General features: G+C 39.5%; 1 protein-coding gene and 1 non-coding gene across 2 annotated transcripts; one reads left to right on the top strand and one right to left on the bottom strand.

Annotated features, from left to right (window-relative positions):
- Window positions 1-2,705: 2,705 nt before the first annotated feature.
- LOC140234546 (U5 spliceosomal RNA) lies at window positions 2,706-2,824 on the bottom strand. Its single transcript, XR_011901636.1, has one exon. It is a non-coding gene; the product is annotated as a U5 spliceosomal RNA (small nuclear RNA).
- A 3,159-nt stretch (window positions 2,825-5,983) lies between these two features.
- LOC140234179 (protein DEK-like) lies at window positions 5,984-21,672 on the top strand. The gene is made up of 11 exons (XM_072314247.1): window positions 5,984-6,057; window positions 8,151-8,283; window positions 8,884-9,036; window positions 10,287-10,363; window positions 12,405-12,502; window positions 14,261-14,397; window positions 15,671-15,873; window positions 16,759-16,981; window positions 17,581-17,639; window positions 18,781-18,933; window positions 19,710-21,672. The coding sequence occupies exons 1-11, from the start codon at window positions 6,001-6,003 to the stop codon at window positions 19,719-19,721; spliced, it is 1,305 nt and encodes a 434-aa protein (XP_072170348.1). The 5' UTR covers window positions 5,984-6,000; the 3' UTR covers window positions 19,722-21,672.
- The last annotated feature ends 5,251 nt before the right edge of the window (window positions 21,673-26,923 follow it).

Genomic DNA, 26,923 nt, shown 5'->3' with positions numbered 1-26,923 from the left:
ACACCCGTCCAGTGTGAATAGGAGACCACACCCTGGTGTGGTGGTGTAAATACGTTCACTTTTTTTCTTCAAAACTCAAGAACTTTACGGGAAGTTCTGAGACTTGTCCGTCTTGTTGAAGTTCAAAATCAACAAGAAGAACAGGGACTACTTCCTAGTGATGGCGTTTACCACTTTATCCTTCCTGCAACGTCATTCTTTCTCTAATTTTCCCCATCCTTATCATCATCGTTTCATTTTGAACGTCCCACAGGAGAGAGAAAGGAGAAAGCGAGAGAGAGAGAGAGAGAGAGAGAGAGAGAGGGAGAGAGAGGGAAGGAGAGACTAATGCGCCTTAGTCTTTCCAAAGGCAGCTCGGAATAATCTGTGGACGTGCACAGTCACAGCGAGTGTAGCGACCTGCGAGCGGAGCGATGCTCGCTTTTCGAGATCGCTGTACTCCGCCGAGGCCACCGCTCGCTGTGTTCGAGTCCATTGCGAGGCGAGCTGCCTTTGCAAAAGGCTAGAGGCACGTTGACTAAGGGTCGAAAAACCGAAGAGAGCGCATGCAGAGTTCTAAAAGTTCCGTATGGGGACTCCTGTACAGGCCGAAACAAACAAAACAGAATGAAACAAAACGAAACAAGGGTCAGCGACTTTTATTACAACACTTCGAGAAGCCGTGTCCAGGAGGCAAGAAGGTGAAGAGAAGCTGACCAGCCTCTCAGTGCGCCAACGTACCATCTTCTCTTGTTTTGCAGCGGACAGGGCGCACCGAATAATAATCAACAACTTGCCTTCTCATCAATATAATTACCGTAATCGTACACAGAAAAAATAAATAAAACAAAACAAAACAAAACAAAATATCTGCATTAGTTAATTCGAGTGCAGAAACTTCCAACAACGTTACTACCAATGAGGGGACATTCTTAGCTCGAATCCGCCGCCCCCCCCCCCCGAAAAAACAGAAAGAAAGAAAAACACCAAAAGAACAATCGGCTGGCGGGCGGATGATGCTTTTTGTGCATAGGGTCCATTATGTTTTTATGTGATATTTTGTATGCTAATTTGTTATCAAGGGGCTTCAACAAGAAGGAAGGCGGTATCGGCTCGGGTGTGGGTATGCATGTGTGTGTGTGTGTGTGTGTGTGTGGGGGGGGGGGGTTGTGAGTGTGGGTGTCCTCAGGTGTGCTTCTGGTTTTGAGTAAGTCGGGAGTTGGTGGGACTTCGATTTGATTTGAAGGATCAGGATACTTAAAATTATTGTAAGACTGATATTATTTGATAGGGTTATTATTCAGGATAATGATAGATGAAGATTTGTTTTGGTTGAGAGGGGGAGGGCTGGTTGGGCTTATGAATGATTTCATTCTAGATTTGTACAATGTATTTTTTTTCATGTATACTGCAAAGTGGATTGTGATTTATGTGTATGATCCAACATATTTAAAGGATACTAGTTGGCATGTGTCAGTATTTTCTCGTGAAGAATTTACTGCAGTGGGATTGATTAATCATTTTTCTATTGTGGAGAGTGTTTTTTTTTTTGTAGTATAATATTGAAAATTGATTTGTTTGCGTGCTTTTGAATTGTATCTGTATTGTTTTTGTTCAAGTTATATCCAGAATGGGTAAATTCATGAATGATTTTTTTAATGAAATCAATAGATATATACTGAGGAAAATGAAATAACTTTTATACCTCACTTTGACCTGTCAATGTAAAATATGACTGTGTGAATAAGATATAGTGAAGTGGTCTTGAGGTACTTGTTAATGAATAATAATTCATTTAAAGGGACTGCACAGTACTGGTTGAGGTGGGGATTCAGGTTTATGAAGGAGAAACCTCTTATGGAAGAGCATGTAATTTTTAAGAAGGATTCAGCGTTTATTTGATGAAAATTGGTTTTCGAATGGCTGAAATATCCAAAAAGTGATATAATAATAAGTAAAAGGCGACAGGCCACGCCTTTTATTAGAATCTCTTTGTTTCACCTGGTTTTTGGATATCTCAGCCATTTCAAAACCGATTTTCATCAAATAAACTTTTGATACCCCTTAGAATTGCATGCTCTTTGACATCTCATAGAGTGGTTTCTGAATATATCTCGCAAAACATTAAAAGCTAAAGCCTCACCTCAACCAGAACTGTACACACCCTTTTAAAGAAGTCATCTGTGATCACAGCGAGTCCATCGGCAACCTCTTTTCTTAGCAATCTTCCCATTTTTTTTTTTAAATTCTGAAGAGATGCGGAAAGAATGTCGACCCTAGTTCAGTAAAGTGTTCCATAAACTTATACACAATGAAGACACGCGGGGACAAAATGGTGACAGAATTTTAATACCACCAATTAGCCATTCGCAATGTCCTTGAATATAAATTTTTATCTCGTTTGGAATGAAAAAAAAAATCCAAACATTTCTCCCCAAATTGTGCACCAGAATGCTGAATTTACAGTTCCAAACTCCCAAGTGTGGGAGAGGGATACCCTCCTCCCACACCCTCTCTTAGCTCAGTCGCTTCGTTCCCTCGCTTGCATCCCTCACACAAGTGTTATTCTTGCCCCTTCCTAAACTCCCTGCATGCTCACCCTATTATAAATGTGACTTCACTACAACACGAGAGCGTGAGCATGAGCTACAAGACAGTAGAAGAGGGAACACTCCACGTCTCTTGTGCGAGGAGTGTTGTAATCTGCCTTTACATTGTGATTGCAAGGTCTGCCTAGTAAGCAAACCGGAGAAAAATCGTTATAGACTCATCAATGTGTTCCTCTGCACGGAAATCTTTAGTAAAAGGCGAAAGATTTATGCGTATTGCATAGAAACCAGAGTGACGAAGTTGGCGAGTTACATAAGGTTACTATTTGCAACAAAAAATTATAAGAATGGTTATATTGTCACACTCATCATTGTGATTATGATGCTTGTTTTCCTTGTTTGATACTGAATATCATATACGACCCCATAATTTTTTTGTAATTTTTTTTATTTAATTTTAAATTTTATTTAATTTTTCTAACATCAGTATACTCAAACAATGGCCAAGCAAGTAAAGAAAAAGACAAAAATAACCGATTATTCAAGTAGAACGTATTAATCGATCATGTCTTCCGCAATCTGCCAGTCGATCAAAGTACTAGTAATCTCGCCTCGCGTTCCTGGGCTCATATCTATCTTTATTCGTAGTACATGTACTTACGTGTCTATTAAAGGAATTAGATATATATACACACACTGAAAATATCAAAAGTTATTGTAAGATCAGGTAAATAGAAATTGAAAAGTATTATATGCCCTATCAATATCAACAGGCCTATCACACCTGCGTTCTGGACGTTATGAAGAGCCCTGCACTAGGCTGCACACAGTAACCATCCTTTAATCGATTCACTAATTTGCGAAATAGCGCCCTCTACCGTTGTATACAAAGATTGCGATACGTTCTTGTATAGGGCTCACACGGGTAAATAATTCCCCATAGAGACGTGTGTTAAAATTCAAAATTAAAACAAAAAATCTCTAGAATAGCTGGGAGAAATGAGGTATTTCATCTTCACTAACCTGGATAAGTGAGATATACCCTTTCATCCATCAAATTCTCAAGGGGGGTTCTTCAGCTCAAACTCTGTCCAAGGGTCCGCAAAGCCAGACTACGAGGTTTTTTTTTTTTCACTAAAAATCATCTATCAATGAACCATAGTCCCTTCAAATTCCATGAGAAAAGCTTTCATCTTTCAACCAAAATGCAGTTCGTAGAGGAATTCATACTCAATATCTGTAGCTATTCAGTTTTCTTTTTCCAAACTGCATTACTGATTTTTAATTAATATTTTTTTCTTAATTTATTTCGGTATCTTTGGTACGAATTTGTGAAGGGCCGTGTAACACTTTTGTCCCACACTGTCATCGACATCTCTAGTTTACAGTACCATTAAACACAGATACTTTAATGTTTGTTTGTTCAGAATTATAACTGTGGATCTCATTTGCCTGATGCTTTTTAATTTACATTATGATTTATAGTTTAGGTCTACATACGTAGATTAGCCACAATTAAAGGTAATGAATGAATGATTACAGTATAATATTTGAAAATAAATTTGAATACATAAAGTCTGTAAATAGTTTGCATCTATTATTGCTCCTCAGGGGCAACATTGTGGATTCACATGCCTAAGGGCAATATACAGGGTGGCCGAAAAAGAACGGAACACTTCTATGACAAGCCGAATTTTCGCTGGTTTCGGTATCTCTGAGAGTGCAAAATGATCACATTTTGAAAATTGCAAGGGTTCACAAAAATGGTCCTAAAATCATAACACATTAACCAAAATTTAAAAATTTAGTGCCATTGTATTGGAAAAGGAATGGCCTTTCCTGAAGTATGCAAAATAATGACATATTTGCAACAATATTAGTGAAATTAAAGATCTTTGGTGTTCCGTTCTTTCTGGGCCAACCTGTATAGTAAATGTTTTTTACTTCCGTGCGCCCTGACCCACATGTTGTCACCATCTATTCCTCTTTAATTTTCTATCGTATTTTAGCAGTGTATGTCCCTTTGTAATGTTCACTCTGGTTTCTGTTTCATGTTTAATGATGATGATGGTGATGATGGTGATGATAATAATGATGATGGTGATGATGATGATGATGATGATGATGGTGATGATGATAATGGTGATGATGATGATGATGATAATAATAATAACAATAATGATAATAATAATGATATTAATGATAGCAATGATAACACCAAGAAAAAAAGTTCTATTGGCATAATACCACTGACCCTAAAAATGTCCTCGTCTCTAGAGATGAAAAAAAAAAAGAAGAAGATTCTTCACGATTACGATAACACAATATTTCAATACCAATAGTGCAATCATTCTCTCTTTCGTGTAGTTGCCATCTTTTCCCTTATTTCACAGGTTCTCATTCGAATTTCACAACTTTCATTTTTTTTTGCGATTTATCCTCTTGTGTGTGTGTGTGTGTGTTTTTATCTAATCCGCAGGTAAAGTGGCATGATTTTTTTTTAATCATTCGGTTGTTTTCTCAAGTTGTTTTTTTTTTTTGTACTTCACCATATTGAGTTTTACAGTGTTTGCTTCGCTACAAAGTGTTGCAGAAAAATGTTGTGCGACGTCATTCCCCTGAAATAAAAAAACCAACAAACACTTTTTATTGGCCTAATAATAATGAAAATGATAAGATTAATAATGATAACAATAATAATAATGATGATGATGATAATAATAATAATAATAATAATAATGATAATAATAATAATAATGATGATAATAATAATAATGATGATAATAATAGTAATAAGTGGTCGTATCCCCCATTCTGGCAATTCCTTTTAACCCTATGGACAAAAGATTAGTGTGGCATGGACAGAGCTAAACATAATGAAATGCAACATAGAGCAATATACCTTCATAATAGGTTTATGACTACTACATATTCAGCACTATATTTACCAGTATCTTGGTGGTATGGTATAATGATATCTACACTTATTCTTTTGATTGAATTGCTAAACCATGACCTTTCTCCATCAGAGTTTGAATATATGAATAATTTACCCTCGCAAAATTTTAGTAATACAGTGAAATATTTTATACCCATTTATAAAAGACGTGATTGATTCATGTGCAAAGACTTTTCTCGTCTTCAACACGTGTCTCTGCTGGAAGTGCCTATACACACGCGTGTACAGACATGGGACCTATAATATTTTTGTTTTCTTTGTAAAAGACTGTTGAACTGTATTCATTTTTTTTTTCCTTGTAACATTCCCACGTTTCGTACGCACAACACCAAAGTTTCACTGACAATCTGTAGCCGTAGAGGGCGTAGAAGTCGCTGAGCAGAGCTGCAGGTAATGCTACCTGAATGATCGACCACTTTACTATGCGAATCTTTTTTCCCATTGGCTATCACACACGCGCCATGGGTGCCGCCATTTTGCAAACGCCGATCATTTGTGTGTGGGAAAACGTGCATGTCTGCGATGTCCTCGGAGCAACAGAACGGCATTACAATGGAAAATGAACCCAAAGTGAGTGTTTTCGGAACGCTGATTTTCCTCTGAACCTCTTCCATGATGCTCACGTGAGATATGTTTTGTGGATGAGTGGCACATTACGATAGATTGGATGCAAATGTTAGACTGAGTGTCCGCTTGATTGCTTCATGCTTGCTTGTTGGCTTGAGTTGCCGCCGTAGGCCGTAGCGTTGTGTGATTTGTGACCGCGACGTGCGCGACCGGACTTCTTCCGAATCGGTGCGTGCTGCATGCTGCTGTGTGTGGAGTGCGTGTTGTTACCGGTAGTAATTGGGTCAATTCACTGAATTACAAAGTCTAACAAGTTAGTTGAATTTCCATGCATTCCTATATTTAACGTTAGATGTGCATGACTTAAATTAGTGGCATATGTCTACTGACTGTATCGCAACCAAGCGCGCCGGAACACTTTTTGTTTTTTTGTTTGTTTGTTTGTTTGTTGTTGTTGTTGTTGTTTTTTTTTTGGGGGGGGGGGAGGGGGCACATGTGACACTTTGTTACACTACAGACTAACAGTCTAATAATAGGAATATGGTACAGACAGTGTGAGATTCTTGGCGGAGCGAGCGAGCGGGGGAAGGTGATAGTTGACACCCCCCTCCCCCCATATGGTGCGCACGGTGTGCCCCGGCCCCCCTTTAATTTTGTTTTCCTTTCTTAAAATAAAATAGATAAAAAAATCAAATTTGAATACTGGCTCTAGACCGTCTAACATATTTAGGTCTATGAAAAATATGATTGCAAGAGGGTAACCCCGGGGCGCTCCTTGTACGTACCGCAGAGATGCCAAGTTCAAAAGACTTTTATGAGTGAGATTTTTATGACTCGGCGTCTCGGCGTTCGCGCGCATGCGCACGCGAACGAGGAGGGTGTCCCCCTCCCATGGTAGGGAGCTTTTTTAAATTATTAGCTCTTAATGATGCGATCTGGTGCATACTTAAGTGACTATTTTTTACTAATTTTGAAAGGCAAAAGGGAAATATACCTCCAATTGCAACTATCACTTTAATCCTTTGAGCTATGCTCCTTATTTTTGGCCCAAATTGCAGACTTCACCAGATGCGTGAGAAAAATGGGTGCCATGCGTGAGATCGTGAGACAGACCCTAAATGCTTGAGTCTCACGCAGAATGCGTGAGACTTGGTAGCTCTGGTACCGTCACAGTTCGCGTTCGGGCTGGGCGCGTCGCTGTTAGTGTTAGCGAGAGGGCTTAGTTTGGTGATACTCAGACTAGTCCACCGTCAGACCAGGCCAGGGCCCAGGGGGGCATTTCATGAAGCATTTTGTCCGACAAAGTTGTCAGACAAATTTGCTCTCAGCCAATCAGATGCAAGGATTTCAGTAGCTTGTAACAGTTTGTCCAAAAAAAATCAGACAAAATGCTTCATGGAATGCCCCCGGTGAAAGATCAGTCTGTATAGTATAGTGTATTACACTGTACGGTACTATTATTGTCAGGAATACACTCATGTATGTTCCAACTTCCATGGCCATGTGGAGACAATGTCTGGGTCTACGGAATCCCTCTCCAGTACAGACTAAAAGGCTCTCATGCCCGATACTGTAGGAGCTGGGGGATGCATACCCATGGAAACCAATGCGATTGGCAAACGGGTGCATTCGTCGATGATCAGTTTACGATGTGCTATCAGTATTACCTAGCATAATTAGCGTGCTGACGAGTCAGTACCTGTGTCTTTCCCATGAAAACTCCATCCAAATCTTTGATATTTCAAATAGTTTCACAATAGCCAAGATTCGCAAAATTAAAATGCACGCGAAACTTCTTGTTCACACTGTATGCCCTCAAAATGTTAGAGGCAACTCGCAAAAATTTCATGCGGGGATGCCGCAAAAATATTGTGTTTTACAATAGGTAAAAAATTGCAGTAAAACCCCTCTGAACAGACAGATTTTTCTGTCTAGTCTAGGTGATACTGTGAGTGATAGAGGGGCCGTAATGAAGTAGGCAAAACAAAATGGGGAAGAATCTCACAATCACATTTACATGTTACAGCTGTAAATACATAGTACATTCCCTTTTATTTGATTACATGACATATCTGGTCTTTTTATTCACAAACCAGGAAGAGAAAATGGACACAAATACTGCTGATGAAGTAGCAGCGGAGAACAAGGTGGATGAGGCGGATGGAGCCGAGCCGAAAGAAGAGGAAGAGGAGGAGGAAGAAGAGGAGTCCGATGAGGAGGAACTACCTCGTAAGTCATCTTCTTGACTCAATCCTACATAGAGCCGTACTCATTTATGTGTGAGAGGATTAGGAAAACTCCATGGCTTCCACATAAATGGCAGTTTTCCCAAGATATATACCCCAGTTACCATGTACATGTTGTACTTGTACAATGTATGTGAATTCAGTGAATGCAGTAATGTCAGTTGAACACATCAGAGAAATTTGAGGAAAATCTAATAATTGGTACGAAACTTCAAAAAGCAAGCTCTGAAAACTGTCCTGTGCAGTAGTGCACAGAAACTTTCCTTTTATGTTCACTTGACAATTTCTTGGAGCTGCAGTGTTAGTGATGCTCTGTGGTGCTACTTTGGACTTTTTTCTCTTTTTTTTTGGAACAAATATGACAAAACGCAAGTTGGGTGGAACAAAACTAAATTTTCAGTGGAAAGAAAGTACATCTTGAGCAAAAAACCACACAGCTAGAGCAGGAGAAATTCAAATTCAAGTAGGAGAGTTGGAGTCCCTGTGTTTGGTGTCAAGCCATAACTATGAAAGTCTTGCTCTCTCCTAATCTTGTTTTTGTTTTTGTTTTCTGTTTCTCTCCCCGATCTTCCTCTCTGTGCAGTGGGATCCGTGGAGGCGCCGGTCCAGATTATGACTGGAAAGAGAGATCGCAAGAAGGTGGAGCGCCTTGTCGTCATGGACACGCCAAAAACACCAGAGAAAAAATTTGAAGTTCCGACGGGCCGGGGAGTGAAACTTGGAGACATTGAAATGAGTAAGTGAAAGAAAGAAGAGAGCACAAACATAATGCAGAGTGAGGTCTTTATGCCTCTGCCCTGTAGGATGCTGCCTATGGAGGCATTATCAAAAACAATTTCATATTGTAAACTGATCATTTTATTTTGCACATTTGGTCAAAGCCAGCAGACAAAGGGAAATGGCTATGTAGCTGCAATGAGAGCCAAGATTTAGGATGCCAAGATTGATTTCAGTATTCAGGATATGAATTAAAGAGTTATGAGCTATCAGGAAAAAATACAGGGTTCTGTTTTGTTTTTATTTTGTTGTTGTTGTTAGTTTTTGTTTTGTTTTTTTTCGTGGGGGTGCTTTTTTGTTCTATCAGTTTGGCATTGCTCAAACTGTTTACCAGACTGTTTCCCGAATGAGGCAAAGTAGGTTATCAGAATATCTAGATTCAGACATGACTCACCAAACCAAATTGTTTGTAGTTGTAGAAAGTGGTCATAGTGACGGTCATTTCCCAGAAGTTTATTTACACCCTTGATGCAAAAGGTATTACTTGACATCCTGTGCACAGAGTTAGCAAAAGCAGAATGATTTATGACTGAGATGTATTGCACTTTGTAACCTACCCCCACAAGGAAATATGACTTTTACTTTTGCAGTTCGTTGACAGATATTCTGTCTTTCAATGTATGATAGTTAAGTGTTAAGTATGAAAATAACATTTGTTGTGATTTCTTTACGTATGCAATCTATACTAGCAGTCATACTTGTGTTCGAGTTATTACATATTCAGGTCTAGGCAATTAGCCCCTGGGCAATTACCCTGGACCCTTCTCCTGACCCTAATCCTAAACCTAGACCAAACTCCTAACCCTAACCCTAATCTTTACTCTAACCTTGCCGCTAACCAGTATTTAGCCGGGGGGTGATTGCCCTCTGAGGGTATTGCATGGATACGTTTCCAATCAGTGTGCTTTGTTTTAATGATATCTTATTGTCTGCTCCATCAAGGCCCAAAAAATATTTTTCCTGTTTGCCAAGATATCCTTTTTGGCATGGGCCTCATTCTGATAGTGGGCAAGTGTTGTTGTTTTTGTTTTTTCAATTTACTTGCCCAACAGTGGTTCTCATGTACTCTCAGCTGCCTCTCTTGTAAGTGGGCAAGTGCATTTGTAGCACCCTGTCCATTCAAACTTGCCTGCAGTTACAAGTAGTTCAGGAATGATACTTTGTGTGATAGCTAATTACTGGTGATTTGTTCTCTAAATATTTGCGTAGTCGCATACCAGTTGGACAAGTTCAAGGCCCCCGACCTGAAACCGCTGCACAAGTTCCTTTTTGGCAGGACTGTCAAGGTAAGATCCCTTCAAACCCTGCCTCAGTTGGCACATCTCTGCCCTACAGTGAGAACTGCAGTTTTACAGTGTGTAGTCGCCATTTCCAAATCATTAGAGATCTTGATCTGATCGGAAATTGATTCATTATAAAGTAAAGAAATGAGAGGGTGTGAGGTGATCTTTCACACTTATTAAAGGACAAGTCCACCTTCATATAAGGATTGAGAGAATGCAGCAATATTAGTAGAACACGTCAGTGAAAGTTTGAGGAAAATCGGACAATCCGTTCAAAAGTTATGAATTTTTAAAGTATCTGCGCAGTCACTGCTGGATAAGAAGACTACTACAGTGTATGATGTCACATGATGCGTACAACGATATAAGGAAAATAAAAAGAGAATTTCACAAAACTTTACTTTTTGAATAAAGTTCAAATTTCTCAGACTTGTTACTGACGTATGTTAAGGGTAATATTATTCCCCCTGCCTTCTGAAGGAGCGAAGTCGTGTGTTCCTTTGTTATGCGAGAAAAATGGAAATATGTTGAATATTCTTTTATTCTTTCTCTGTAACGTTGTACACATATGACATCACAAGCTATAGTAGTCTTTTCATCCTGCCGTGACTGAGCAGAAACTTCAAAAATTCATAACTTTTGAACGGATTGTCTGATTTTCCTCAAACTTTCATTGATGTGTTCTACTAATATTGCTGCATTCACTCAACCCACATGTCTGTGAAGGTGAACTTGTCCTTTAATTCAAGTAGCTCAGTAGAGATTATTCAATAATGAACACCAATTTCTTCCCAAAGTAACATTGAAATGCCATTTCTAATTCATTAGAAATTGCAGTAATTCAAAGAACATGTCAATTTAAGCTATTGCATTCAATACAATTTGTACTTTTGGCTGATGTTGAAATGTCATCAGTAATTGACATTAATCCACAAATTCAAAATATTTTGATCTGTTTCAAGAACTGTTTGAAGGAATATACAGAATGTATTAGATCTTACTTTTGCTAAGACTCGTCCTCTCTCTGTATGTCCTGTTCTGTTTCTGTTGAACTGTGTATTGATGATTGTGGTTAATATGATTCCCGGGTATTATTACAAATTTAATAGTATTATTATTGAAAGTTGAAACTTATGAAGGACATTTGGACACTATAGAAAAAGAAAGTTGAAACTTCTGAAGGACGTTTGGACACTATAGAAAAAGGTTAAGTGCAAGACGTTACTGCATTTCTGGCCTCAACTGATGACTTACCATTCTGACAGCAAACAACACTGGGCACATTGGAATTTAGGCTCACTCAAAATTAGCTATGTACATCTTTTCTGGAAAGTTCCCTCTTCAAAGAGACTCTGTTCTGGTCTTTTTTTTTTTTTCAACATTATTTTGATTCTAATTTTCATTGACACAGATTATTGTGAAACCTTTATTGAAGACCCACTGACCTTTTCTGTAGACGTCAATTTCTTTCAATTTTTCTTTCTTGGATGACCACTCTGAAATGCATCAGTAATCTTAATCATTTCATAGACTCAAGCTCTCTGTTCAAAGGATGGAGAATACACAGCATGAATACCTTTTGCATGTATTCATGAATACATATTAAGATAATATGGCTCTGAAATGGCACCTCAGTTGCAGTTCTGCGTTACACATCTGAAAGTTTGGCCGTGAGATGATGGTTTACCTGAACCTTTCCTTCTCATATATGAAAGTTCAACTCTGAAATGAAGTGTAGCAAAACAATCTGTGTTGCATTCATTCATTGTGATTTTGGACTTGCAAGAACTGGAAAACGGCAACTACGCTGTCTGTGTGTGTGCAGGTTAACCTGTTGAGGACGAGTCCCAAGTATACTCAGGCAGGTGTCTATGGGAAATATGTGTTGTAGCAAAATCAGTCCGTCCTCAACAGGTTAAAGATTTCACTGCATGCAAGGGAGTGTGTGCACACCATAGAGAAGGTAGTGAGATGAGAATCATGTGACTTGTCATGTGACTTCCACATTATCATCTTGTCCATTGTTCAAACTCACCCACTGCAGGATCTTAGGCAGACGAAAAGGAACTGCAAAGAGTTCAGCGGATTCAACTTTGAGAAGGACGACCCAGAGTATGTGAAGAGGGAGAATCTACTGGTCAAGTGAGTTCAGTGTACAGGTGTCTCGATAGTTTCCATATATGTGACCGTGCATCACAAACCCAACGAAAAGTCGCACCCCTTGAATTTATGTGAGGACTCAAAAAAGGTGAAATGGGTCAACCGAGTCAATCTTGAGTTTTTCATATTTTCTGAAAGAGCTATCCTTCTTCTACATTATTCTTTAGTTTAGGATCATAACATGAATGGGAAAGTGTGTTTTCAGCATTTTTCCTACAACTCCAGTTTGGGGAGAGTAGAAGGATCAGGTATGTCTTAGAGGCCCCCTTTCATTTCTTGAAATCCTTTGCACTCTCTGCACTTTCAAGTCTAATAACTTTTGAAAGGATAATGCTACTGCTTTGAAAGTTGGCGGTAGTCATGGACAGAACGTGTTACAAAAGCATGCTAAATTTCAGTATAATCTGATAATCCCTTCATTATTGTTGCTCCAGTGGTTTACATCCTGTGTTTTGTCCCTTTCATTGCACAGCTACCAAGGCTTGGTAAAGATTTAGTGCTTGAATAGACCCTGTACTTCACAGCCTCTTTTCTCAGTTCACACTTATCCAGAGTGTGTGCTTTCTTTCCAGTATTTCAATAGGTTAGGGGAGTGTATTTGAATTGAGTTATACATCATTGTAAAGCTTAGAGTCTGCTCTTTCAGAATCTGCCCTTTACTAAAAATCCATGTCTGGCGACTTTTTGTTGGTTTTGTGATGCAGGGTCACATATATTTTGTGAAGTGGTTGCTTTCGTGATTTCACACAATTGTCCATTTCTAATTCTCTCTAGCCTACATATGGCTTGCAGAGATTCGCTTTTGGACGAAATCAAACTTTTCACCAAGATGACAAAGCATGCCCTTGGGGTCACGTTTTGCTCCAAGGGCTTGTTATTTTTGGTGAACATGCCTTTGTGTTAGGCATTGATGTTTATCATTCGTAATTAATGCAGAATGGATGTGGACAGTGTAACTTACCAACTGTCTGAGGTATCCCAGTGAAACTTGGCAAATGTTTGTATGAGTGGACAAAGTTGTGCCTATCAACTTTTGGGTGCACATAGTCAAGGTCAAAGGTCAAGGTGAAATATGAAAAATTCGCTATTTCCCCCATATCTATACTATGCAGAAGATATTTTCTTGGAACATAAGTGTAAAACCAAATAAAGATTCTCTAGCGAAAGCGCAGCCCCAACCTACCAGGTTATCCAGATACTACTATAAACCAAAATATACATGGAGAAAATGATGTATTAAACACAAAATATCACATTGAGAAGGTCATGCAAACGCGGTATCCTAACCACATGAGTATTGAGAATTTCACTTTCAAAGTGCATATTATCCATCATGTATCCTGTTAGTGTTACATGAACTCAAACCACATTGGATCACAGGGAGTGCGGATTTCAGCTCCAATATTTTATGTGTGCACCTTATAGGACTTACCATAGAACATGGTCACAATCAGTTTAAAAGAGTGTTCTCAAACCAAGTGTGCAGCGTAGTAACTGACAGCAACTGTGTGTTATTGTGCTGAGTGACAACATCAAGTACTGGAGCCGGTGTCGACACTATCCATATTCTGCTGTGGTTCATATTCATGCAAGTGATGTGATTCATGTTAAAAAATGTATGATTTTGGCACATTGTCATGAAGCTCAGTGAATTTGAAACAGCCACTTGGATATGGAACTGCATTGGCACACGAGATGGGGTCATCGATTGAGTAATCTTGTCTCGTTTCATCCAACAAGGTTCACCGTGGAGGGGCAGAAGGAGCTCTGTACTATTCTGGACGTTGAGAAAAAGGGTACCAAGGACAAGATGATGGAGAGATTGATGGAGTTCTGCTTGAACCCGCAACCTTCGGGAAGGAAGCCACCAGAAAAAGGTAGACATTCTGGAGGATTGAATATATCTATTCATTCTGTTCTGTTATTTAACTCTTTATGTGCCATGGTATAAATCCCCTGTGTGCAACTTTACTCTGAGACACCAACATTGTCATGCTTTGGGAAAACATTCTGTTTTTCAAATCCATGTCACTTTTATAGATTTTTGTGAGCAAAGCAGTAGAGAAATGCCAAGCTTTGCTTTTATGCAAATTGTATGACAAGTCTGATATTGCTTTTCTTTCAAATGACCAGGAAGTACATTATTGTAACAAGGCATGACTTTTACACACAAAATAGTGACATAAACTTAGAATTTACACACAATCAGTAGGGACCACCGCTTGCTAGTCAATCACCACACAAAATGCAAGCTATGTGTGTGAGGAATGAAATCACAAGAAACACTTTCATTGTACTGTGGCCTTTGGCGATTTATCGATCGGTTAGGGCGGGATTGTGCATTTGAGCAGAATATGCAAAGTTGGCACGCCGTTGACTGAGTCGGGTGGGCGAATGTGGCACATAAAGAGTTAAAGCAAATTCTTAGAATATTCTCGTTGTGTTCATGGAATGAGGCATTGCTATTTAAAGAGTATTAAAAAGAGATAAATAAGAAATGGCCAGGCCTCCAATAGAGTCATTCTGTTTGTGTTGTTTTCATTGTGCTATTTTTTTTTTTCTTCTTTTTGGCAAGGGGTGGCGTGGGGGTGAGGAGTCAAAGTGAGATCTTTGTAACTGTAATGTTACTTACTGTAAAACGAGGAATGTTTGTATACATTTTAATTTTGCGAATTTTGTGAGCGGCAAGATTCCTGAAATTAAAAATCCATGCGAAAGTTCTTGTCTACACTATATGCATTGAATGCTAGTGGCAATTCGCGAAAAATTTCATGCTGAAAAACGGGCTGTCGGCTCCAATTTGCGAAAAATTTAATGCCTGAATATAATCATGTTTTACAGTGTTTAGTTTTAACATGGTGTGCTGTCTTGCACAACTGTAACAGAATTTTGTGCAGGTTGAGTTGAGATACTGAAACTACTTGGAAAATACATAAACCTCTACGAAAGATTAAAATTTCTAAGTGGCATTTGTAATAAATGCACATTTTTTTTTTGCCTTATCAGATGGCAGTTCCATCCAAATTTTGGAAGCCCAAAATGCAAATCCGAAATGCTTGTCTGCAGATTGTAATTTCTTGATCTGTGGGGGATTCCTGCCAAGACATTTAAAACCGATGAATAATTTACTTTTGCCTCTTGTTCTCTCAGGGAAGCGTGGAAGGAAGTCTACCAAGCCCAAGAAGACCAAGAAGCCGTCGTCGGGAGGCCCGGGGAGGAAGAAGAAGAAGGCGACCGCGGCCGGAGGGGACGCCTCGACGGTCAGCGAGGAGGACGAGCTGGACACGACGGCAGAAGACGGCACGGAGGGAGACACCACCGCCGAGAGCTTGGACACGAGTGTGGCGGAAGGAGTAAGGACCTACTTCCGTCATTGCCTCCAATGGCATAGCAGCGAGCTTTAGATTTGTGGCGCAGACGCTAATGACGACGCTATGAGGCTGAAAATGGTATTCTGCATATCGTCGCTGGGGTGACAAGACCTCGTATCTCAAAAATGTCAAAATTTTTTTTTTTAGCTTAATGGTCAAATAGTGGGTCAAGTGATGTCTTGGCCAAATCCTAACTCTCTTACTCCAAAAATAAAGCCACCATGACATGTCAAAGAGAAGGCTTTCCCATTCACTATAGTGCTTTGGCCGCCATGTTTTTTCGCTCTCCTGAACATTTGACAATTTTGAGATACGAGGTTTTGTCACCCCAGCGACGATATGTGCGAGGCAGAGCTTTGTTTCCATTGTTCAACCCCGGAGGTTGCAACGTCCTAGCATTCGCATCGCAGATCTAAAGCTCGCTGTGAAGCTCAATCACTGGGGGAAACACTGAAAGTTTCATTCTTTGAATATCATATTATTCATTTTGGAGGAAGAAATATTCACTCCTGTTTTTACCAGGCTAACAGGCTCTAAAGTTGAAAGCCAGTATACTGGTAGATATGTGATGTGTATTTTACGAATTACAGTACACTCTCCTTACAAGTGTTGATATTGCGTATGAAAGCAATAAGCGTTTTCAAGAAAGGCTTACGCACCGGCTCGTCATATTCTACCAATGAGCTCTCAGCTAAAGCCATTTTAGGCAACAAAAGTATTATTTCAATTTGTGATCCCCACCTACTGTATGCCTTTGCAGACTCGGAAAGAATGACAAAATTAATACAGGTATCCTTGAAAGTGTAAATACAGCACATATACAATTGTAAATCATCAACACCCAAGTTTTCATTCCGTACCCCTCAGGAGTCGCAACCAAAGAAGACCAAATCAAAATCCACCCCAAAGAAGAAGGAAAAATCAAAGAAGGACACACCCAAGGGTAAGACAAAGACCCCCAAGAAGAAGAAGATGTCCGTCAAGACGCCCTCCAAGCAGGCTAAATCCACCCCAGCCAAGGCCAAGAAGACACCGCAGAAGAGAAAAGACGAGTCGAAGACACCCCAGAAGAGAAAAGTGGATGAGATTGGTGAGTTGTCAAGATGTCTCAATTTTTCATTTTGTCTTCAATTTCTGTAATGGAGGTTAGTTTTCAAAGGATCTTCGGAATCCACAGACGAAAGGGGTCTTTCTTGAGATTGAATTGAAATATCAGTGACTTCGTTCAGTGACAGTTGTTTTACCTTTGACAGTCAACTTCAGAGGACTTCAAATTTAAAATTTGGTCATAACCTTTTATTTAGCTCACCAACTGCTAGTAAGCACCAGTGTGTATTCGTATTTGTGAAATGTGGGTTTTTGAAAATGTAGAATTTTGTGTGGGTGTGTGAGGTTTTTCTTTTTCATCAGTGCATATCATCCTTGTATTGCTCTAATCTGCAATATGGTCTCCATAGGTATTTCTTATCCATGGATCCTAGTTGAAATTGTGCAAAATAGTGTGACATTTTACTGTTGATTTCAGTAAGTAAATGTTGTCATAGCAGGAAACATTAATGGGCTGAAGGGTTCATTTAGCTGTATTGGAGTATTTGCAGTGTGCAAATTTAGCATGTTTGGGGATAAAGTCTTTCAAGTGGTGGATCTGACCAAGTGATATGTCGTTAATTTTCTGTTTGTTTTCTGCAGATGATGGAGACAGTTCAGATGATGAGCCTCTGGTGAAGAAATCCAAGAGCCCCCCTACGGTGAGTATTGTGTGCTTGACAACTTCAGTCAAGTGTCAAGAGTCATCTTTTGTTGGAGGAAAATGTCAATATCTAAGACTTTGTGATGTTTTTAGGTCATAGAATCGGGTGATGATCACACAATGCTCACTCGTCTTATCTTGCAAAGGCTCTGCGGAAATTAGCAAATACTCATCAAATAAAAACTACATGAAATATTTTGCAGCGTGGTTGATTGTTGAGCAATCAACGAGATACTGACTGAATCTTTTACCACTGGTTGACAAACAAGCTAACTAAAACGAACAGACCAAAACAGAGGAACATCTAAAAGAACAAATATAGCCAACTAGAAAATCCAGTCCGTTCTTCTTCTTATTACCTCCGCCAAGGGAAGAGGTCATGTTTTCATTAACGTTGATTTGTTTGTTTGTCCGTGTGCAAAATAACTCAAAAAGTTGTGAACAGATTTGGATGAAACTTTCAGGAAAGGCTTAGCATGACACAAGGAATAGATGATTAAATTTTGGAAGTGATCTGGGAATTGTTGTGGATTTTATGAAGGATTGTCGATATTTTGGACGGTAGGGTCAATGACTTTGGGAGTTCAAGCTGCATAGTTTTGAGGTTTTCATACGTGCACTAGAGTGCATGCTCTAGTTTCTGGTCCAGGGTGAGGTGTGCCGCTCAGCTGACATTGATGATGTAACAAAAGGCTTCTATTTTGGGAAATCTGACAATTTTCAGCATGCATACATATGGGTAGAAATCACTGATCTCTGTGGAAGAACAAATCAGTTGTTGAAATGAGCTGCTTGGCGGAGGTCTGCGCTCTCAGAGTGATTCTCTAGTGTTTTTTTTTTATTTATTTATTTATTTATTATTATTTTTTTTTTTTGTAGATAGAGCAATAAAGAGTGCAGAATCAAAACTAATAGCAAACCAATACAAGATAAAGTCCATACAATTGCATATATTTTCAGCTTGGGACCAGAGTGGAGGTAACACTGTCTCCTTTCAGTATGCACTGTTCCAGTGCTCTTTTGACAAAGAATCAAGAAATTGTTAGGCCATTTGTATGGGCATAAACAGATTTCATTCCTACCGTGAATATGACAGCATGTTGCTCTGAATATCTGGTTGTTCCGTTTGTTCGGTGAAGGACAAAGAGTTGAGGGAAACAATCCAAAGCATCCTGGACGGAGCCAACCTGGAGGAGGTCACCATGAAGATGGTTTGCCGGAGGGTGTACGACTCCTACCCAGAGTTCCCCCTGCAACACAAAAAGGACTTCATCAAATCAACTGTTAGAGAGGTAACATCAGTTTGATAACACCTTTTTATAGAATGGGTAGCAAAAATTCCTGCAATCTCATTGGTCGAGAGCTGTGTGTTGATTTTTTTTCTGGCCACATGCTGCCTCATGACGATAGCCGCTGCAAACATGTTACTGCGCACTTGTAGCCAGACTACGCGCCCTAAAGAAGCATTCACACACTCAGTAAGAGATACCTATTGGCCAGCTAACTGTGCATCCAGTAAATTGACTGTGCATCCAGTTAGTACTGGATGCATGATCTTTGTCTAAGGGAAGCCAAAAGGAAACGCTTCCAATAAATTTGCCATCAAGGTGCATGATAAAAATTTGAATCTCCTGTGTCCCCCGTTCAATAAACAGATGATGCACATGTCTTTTTGTGTGTCGGTAGGAATAGTGTGCATGTGGTATCTATGGAATTTAGTCCAAACCCAAGTCTGTAACAATTGTCTGTGGTAATGTAAACCTTGCTCCTTAGAGTGGTCAGCATATCTAGGAGACATCATATTCTTATTGACATAGTAAGAAGTGCAAATTCTGCCCTGTCTGTCTGCAACACATTTTATGCCTGAAGTATTAATTTGCCTTCAGCATTGGCTATTGCATTATTCTGCTTGTACAAATAAATACACACGTTAGGCTATGAATGTAAATCAGGACTGTTTCTTTTTGTTGACGTAGCCGATTATTGAAGATATATGTAGTCGATTTGTGCAGAGTAGACTGTATCATTGACTCGTGCTTACGCTCTGCCTTGTGCTCCTCTTTTCCAGATCATTTCGTGATGACAGATTGGCGCCCTCACACACTTCGCACCTGAACAGTCCCCTGGTGACTCTGCACTCTGTCCCTCAGTTGGAACAGTGGCAGTGAACTGTAGCACTGGCGTGGAACAGTGGACAGGAAAATGTAGCACTCCGACACTGTTCACACTAATTGCTCTTCTCGGGAATGGATGCCCAGATTGTCTGCGTGAACAGGGAAATCATTTTTGTACTCCCCCTTCCACTCCTCTGTGCGGAACGTTCGTTGTCTGGAGGATCCCACCATGATTTTTCGCAGACTTTTGAAATTCCATGTGTGTAGATTATTTCTTTGCGTCCTATTTTTATCAACTTCCACTCCTCCATAACTCCGCCAAAACTTCTCATCATATTGTTAAATTTGACTCTCTGTCCCCCATTCTTACTCTGCTTCTCATTTTTGCTACGTATTGGACTGTGCCAATTCATGCCAAGAGCGAGATAACGTCTTGCTCCTCTTCTTTGGATGCTGTTTCAAATATGCAGCATCACTTTGGGCGCTTGTCCTGCCGTTTCACCCTCAAGTACAGAGCCACCGACCATGAACCATGAATTATTGATTTGGGTTTAAATTCTGTGTAATCTGTCTGTACTTGTTATTCCATCTGGTACATATTTTAGGACACCATGTGGCACAGTACAGGTGACAGAACAGTGCTGTACCTCCATTGATCTTTTGAGAGGACGTACAAGAGTTGAATGGTGATCCATGTGATATTTAATTATATCTCCTCTGTGATGTCCATTCACTGTCAGCTGGTCTGTGGTACCACCCCCCTCCCATGATGTAAATATGAACAGAGAGTTGTAAGAATAGAACTTGACTGTCAAACACACGCAGGGATATACTGTATATGCCATATATTTTTGCTAGGTTTTTATTCTCACAAATTTTGCGTGTCGGATGCTATTCACGATTTAACAATGCGCCAAACTACTGACTCTGATCTCGATATGAATGCAATGTGCATGCGCACATTTCTCCATTCAATACTTTACTGCTCGATCACAAATTAAACCACTCGCAAAGTTGTGTAAATTCCGATTTGCAAAATTGCTAAATATATGGTGTACACATTATGTGTTTCTTGAACTATTTGAGAGGAGGAGCAATGCGTAAAAAAAAACAACAACAACACTACAAGAGATATTTTTACTGTGGTTGTCTTTCTTGACTGTCCTGTTTGTAACAGTCCCTCGCCTCAAAGATTGCGTATAAATATTGTAGGATAGACCAGTGTAGAGTTTCTTGTACGATGTGATACTTCAAATATAACATATCTATGTGCCCTTGTGCCATCAAACTATTCTGACATATTAATCAGTTGTTGATGTTGGGTTGAAAAACACTGCCAAGTGACTTATTATGTGGTGATAGGAAATCGTTAAGACGGGACTGCTGATTCCACAGGCCAGGGAGGGAAAACACACAACTAGTGGAGGGAAGAAAAGAGTTCAAGAAAGGACCTTGATCACTAGCATTGAAAAGGCCATTTCATGTGTGGAGTACATTAAATTCTAAATTCTTCCACGAGTCTTTCATTTTCCTATCAAGTTCAGATGCTCAGAAAGGTAACTGGAATAGGGTAGTGTGGAACCAAGCTATATTCATCTCGAGGCATGTGGCAAATCTGCCCAATATGGCGCTCCAAAAGAAAGTCCCAATCCCACTCAGCAATAGGTCTCTACCCAATTTCATTGTAGTTTGGGAGTTTCATTGGATATCAAGTAATAGTCTTTGTTCAGTCTTTAAAACTGTTCCCCCCCCCCTCCCCCCTTATGGAAGGGAGTGGAATCCAACGAAAATTTGCAGAGTATTTTCAGTTTTATCTCCTTGGTGGACAGTCTGTCGCCTTATACTCTGACCCTTCATGCAACATGTCAACCCTTCTTGAGTAACCTGATCTCTTTATTTGAAAACCCAATGCCAAATGTCATATTTGATTTTAAATAAAAATGAAATCACGGTAAGAACTCATAAAAAGAGAGATACTTCCTGGGATACAAATCTTTATGCAATACCCACAAATTTACTGCGATGAGTTGTTGCATCCTTGATTTGGCAGCAATGTCTGCATGGCGATCATCCTAGTAAGTAAGGAAATTCCAGGGAACACAGTTGGCCTGTATGGTTTTCATGACAGGGAGACTGTTACCGGATATCTGGACCAAGCGTTCACCCGAGAATATACTGTAAAACCAGAATTTTTTTGTGTACATTTTAATTTCGTGACCTTGAGAGCCAAGATTTTGGGAAATTAAAATGCACGCAAAAGTTCTTGTCTACACTGTATGCATTGAATGCCAGTGGCAATTTGCAAAAAAACTTCATGCCGCGAAAAGGGCTGTCGGCTCCAATTTGTGAAAAAATCCATGCTGAGAATATTTTTGGTTTTCCAGTAATGAAGGTGATCATCACGTCCAGCAGATAATCATCTTGTTTGGCACAGTGGGTGATGAAGTCTGTAAAGTGGGAAGGGTGTAGAGTACCTAAGTGTGATATTATAGCCATTCATTGCCATGGAAACTGGGTCTAAAACAAAGTCACATAGCCAGAATATGGCTCTGTGACTACATCGGTTGCTAAGCCAGTTCCAACCCACTGTCCGAAGCCGTGTGGAAGGGCATTTTGTGTGGGGCCAGCACGAAGCTATATCAAAAGACTGTGATATCATCACTTTGGTACTCTGTTGATAGAACGTCCAAAAACTGAGAATGACTGTACTGGTGTGATGAATGAAATGTACATGAGTAATGATTCCTAATTCCTGTATATAGCATTAAAAAAAATGTATGTATGTATGTATTGTGTGTGTAAGATTTTAGTAACTTGTAGTGCTGGTTTTTCGAAGTTGCTGTGTCAACCGAGGGAAGGCGGCCAATTTTTCTTCTGAAAGAGGAACAGTGTATATATGTTGCTACCACTAGTGTCTTGGAAATTTGCCACAGTTGCAGCAAACATGGAAACACTTGTAAGACTCTTGATAAAAAAATACTTTGTTTTACCTTTTTTTATGTGATATTTCTGTTGGATTGGAGCACACAGAACTAGGACAGTACAGAGTTTGGGCTCATTTGGCACTTTTTTTGATGGCACATGTAAAAAGAGGTCTTCAACATTTGAAAATGCAAAAGACTTAAACTTCATCTGTTTCTGTTAGAGACATTCTTATATGATTGTCATGGGCATTTTGACTTTTTCTACCACTTTTTTTTTTTTTTTTGGTTTTGTCGGGAATCTTGCAACCATTTTGCAATGCAAAGTTCCAGACAGCCCCAATGAATTGGATAATTGGATCATTTGATAGTAGATATGTAGCATGATTGAATGTTGGAATGTAATAGAATTCACATCCGACTTACTATAACATCCATGATATGCTCAGGAATATGAAATTCTCTCATCGATAACCCTCTTCTTTCCCCCCCCCCCCTTTTTCTCTCTCCAAATTGCTCTTTGGTTGCAGATTGTCCAGCTGTAGAGATTTCTGTCTCGCACACATTGTCTTCTGAAAATTGCACCAGACTCGCGAGAGTCAAAACTTAGTAATTCACGATAACCTTCTCTGCAAAAACTAGAAGTTTTGAAAGTTGAAAGGCTCTTTTCATTGGTTGTTTCTGCTTTGAGATAACTGTGTATATAGGAAGGGCAGGTATGGCAGGTAGCAGATATGGAGGCATGCTAATTCACTGAATAAATGTGCCTTCATCTCGGTCCTAAAGCTAAAACATTGTTCTCTAAAGGGTTGGAGAATCTGTCTTGCACCATTTCATATTTGCAATGTATCGAAAGGGTCCACCAAGAAACTTACCTAGCTGACGCGATTTGCCAAAAGGATGAGTTGTTTTGGAATGTATTTTGAGATCATAAGTGTAGAATGATTTCGATCGGTAGTACACGACTTTTATTCACGAATAGCTCTCCCTGTTCAGTGTTGTGGGACTGTAGAACATCATATGTTCGATCATGCCCTTGCAATCATATTTTCCAACAAGCTGCATTCGCTCTAGCCCGGAAGATCGCTGTGGCTCGATTTGTTGATATCGACAATCGATTATGAAAAATTACGTAGCAACCACTATTGGGAAAGTTCTGGGATTGTGGACTTCTGGTGAACCTTTTTGGTTAATATTTTGCATTGTCATCATTACACAACTGTAATCTTTTTATTACAGCATGATTGCACACATTTCTTATGCATATGTGTACGTTTTGGAGCGAAAATAGACAGTCCTGCAGGTATACAAGAACTAGGATCTGTTTTTGCTGTAACACATGGCTGCACTCATTAGAGCTGATTGCACTCTGCCTCAAACCTTTGGAATGGGGAGAAGAAAAAAACAAAAACAAAAAATAAATATGTTGTAGAAGGCTGTGTGGAGTATACCAGTGAGCACTACATGTGGTTTCAAGTTAGTAGTAATGCAGATGCTGTGGAAAACTTGATATAAAGAGATTTGAAGTAAAGATCTAAAGTCAAACTGTCATTGTAACACAGACATAACAAAGAGTTATCAGGATGATGTAGTTTGTCTCCACCCCCCTATAGTTTGTGACTTTGTTATTTTTAAAACTGATATTCTGAACTTTTAAAGAAACAAAATGATTTTTCTAGTCCCAAGGAGCTTGTTGTAAGTGTGAGTCTGTCATTGTATAACTAACTCTTTTCTTTAGTCCTGATGAAACAAATTCCTGTTTCCTTTTGTTATTTTGTTTTGTTATGTTTTTTATTGTGCTAAAGCCGCTGAAGAAACAAAATATGACAAAATGGCAAAAATAGGTATATTTCAGTCCCATGGGTCTCTTTATACCAAGATTTTTTTGTTGTTGTAGTGTTTGCGTAACGTTATCCCATTGCTCTGGGTGACCTATCTGTTCTTTAGGATTCCTGTATGTTGCAGTGTAGGTTTGGCATTATTTATATGTTGTGATGTTGCATTTTGTTTGTTTGTTTTTGCCACCTGCTGTGCCTGGGTGCCTGATAGTGCCACATTTCCCTATCTGTTATTGAGCAACTGCAGTGTGGCGCGTAAAATGTTCTCCCTGCAATTAGCTTTCGCAAGCAGTTTACCTTGCAGACGCATCTGACGCAGAGGACCAGTGTGTCCACAGACACAGTCCTTTTTTTCGACACTGGGTCTTCTACACATAAAAGCAAGGCACATACCGATACATACTGCAAGCATACTCGTATGCCGATCTGTCTTATGCACCGCCATTTGGTGTAGTGTATTTGGCGTCTAGCTCTTTCAGAAATATTTTTCTCCCACACCCCTCCCTCCCTCAAGAGTTTGCTGTGCAAGAGTAACAGTTTTGCCACAAATTGTGTGACCACCAATGTTGCTGCTGCAAAAAACATTATGCTGCATTGCGGTGTTTGTAGAAGTATACGGTGTATAAGATGAAAAAGTTAAAGAATGATTGCGACAAGACAAGCCCACAAAGTGCGACATATTGACCGAAAGAGATCAGTCTGTATCTTGTTGTCAGGGATATGTTCTGCGGAGATTATGTCTCGCTTCACGAAATCCTTCCTATACGGAGGAGAGCCGTAAAAGTAAAAAAAAAAAAAAAAAAAAAAAAAAAAGGATTAGAAAAACTCCTCCGTACAGACAGATTGTTTTTCTGTCTATGTGACTTAGTACTACATGTAGTAATCTGTCTATGTGACTTAGTACTACATGTAGTAGATGCTTGTTTTGTTTGCCAGAAGTAGTATGTAGATGGAAACCTGTACATTTTGGGATACCCATGGATCTACTTGAGCAAGTTGAATAGAATGAACAGGAATACATGGTCTGGGTTGATTAAGCTTTTGCTCCATGCAGACATGCAGAGACAAGCCTCTTCCCCCCCCCCCCCCCCCACCATAAAAAAAAAAAAAAAAAGGAAAGAGAAAGAAAAAACAGACAAAAACGGACAAAAGAAAAAAAAAAACCTATATTGCAGCAAGCCTAATGCATTGTGAAGTCTGCAATGAGGTACACTAGTTGTATGTATATTCCCTCTGATTTTGCTGTCAATTCAGTGAAAGAATTATTTTAAAATATTCTGAGAAAGATCTTGGGACTCTTGCCAAACATAATCTCACTGGCACTGAAGGGTTGTGTTCTGTGATGTAGACATTCATTGTACAGATATATTACAGTATCTTTCATTGACGACAAGTGAATATGTATTTGTTTTTCATCTGTGACATTGCAAACTGCAACATATATATTGTATGAGACAAAGCTACCATAATCATATCATTTGGAGCTTAAGTGCGTTTTGTTTTCTCATATATATATGTACTTGTCTGCCTCTGCAGTTTCATGAAATACATGTATACTTCAATGCACAGATACACTTGAAATGAATGTACACTTTGAGAAAGTGTATTTGTGAGAATGTTTCTGTCACCGTACTTGCGTGGTAAACTTGCATGGGATGTTTCCTACCTTGCCTCTACTACCTGTTTGAGATATTTGCCAAGTCAGATGTGAGAAGAAAGCATGTGGAGCTTTGCTGAGCCTCCCTGATTAACTAGAGGACTGTTATCAACCCACCCAATGTTGATCTCATGCAGATTATTTCATAAAGGCTTGTCTTGCTTTTTTTTTCTCTAGATGTAAAGATATATGACAAAATGGTAGTGCTTTTAGACAGGTCTGCTTTCAGGTGCTGCTAACATGTAGGTATTTCTGCTTTAAAAGAAAAAAAATCAGTCCTCACAATCTAGTAAGTCAAAGATTTAGTTCATTGGTGAAATGAGGGTTCTTTAAAAGCCTTCCAATGCAGGGGTGTTTGGGGGCACCCCACACCTTAGAACCTACACCATTAGTCCCCAGGTGGGCCCCCTAGGGCCACACCTACGATGTGCCCCATTTTCGATGCCAAGAAATTTCCCTTTCTGCTTGCTCAGTTTTTGCCTAGCTGTTGGTAGGTGCGTCAAAAAAAAAAAAGAAGAAAAAAAAGGCTCTGCAATTGAATTCTGTAGCAACTGCAGGTATTGGTTGTGTGGATTGTTCAGCACCAGATGTATGCCTTATATCCATTGTTTTCCACAATGTGATACATTTGTGTAGTAAATGTGTTGCGTCATTTCACGTTTGTTTTTTGTTTTCCAATGGATGCTTGATGTCCACAATCTATCACACTCTGTTCAGCTTGTGAACTGAAAGCAAAAAGAGGAAACCACATG

This window comes from Diadema setosum, chromosome 10 (assembly GCF_964275005.1).
Source record: "Diadema setosum chromosome 10, eeDiaSeto1, whole genome shotgun sequence".
NCBI classification, from domain to species: Eukaryota; Metazoa; Echinodermata; class Echinoidea; order Diadematoida; family Diadematidae; genus Diadema; species Diadema setosum.
The sequence above is the reverse complement of the archived record's forward strand: the minus strand, read 5'-3'. Positions and strand labels throughout refer to the sequence as shown.

Coding starts and splice junctions, on each gene's coding strand:
- LOC140234179 (XM_072314247.1), top strand. CDS start 6,001: ATGTCTGCGATGTCCTCGGAGCAACAGAACGGCATTACAATGGAAAAT. Junction 6,058..8,150: donor CAATGGAAAATGAACCCAAA/GTGAGTGTTTTC, acceptor TTCACAAACCAG/GAAGAGAAAATGGACACAAA. Junction 14,398..15,670: donor AAGGAAGCCACCAGAAAAAG/GTAGACATTCTG, acceptor TTGTTCTCTCAG/GGAAGCGTGGAAGGAAGTCT.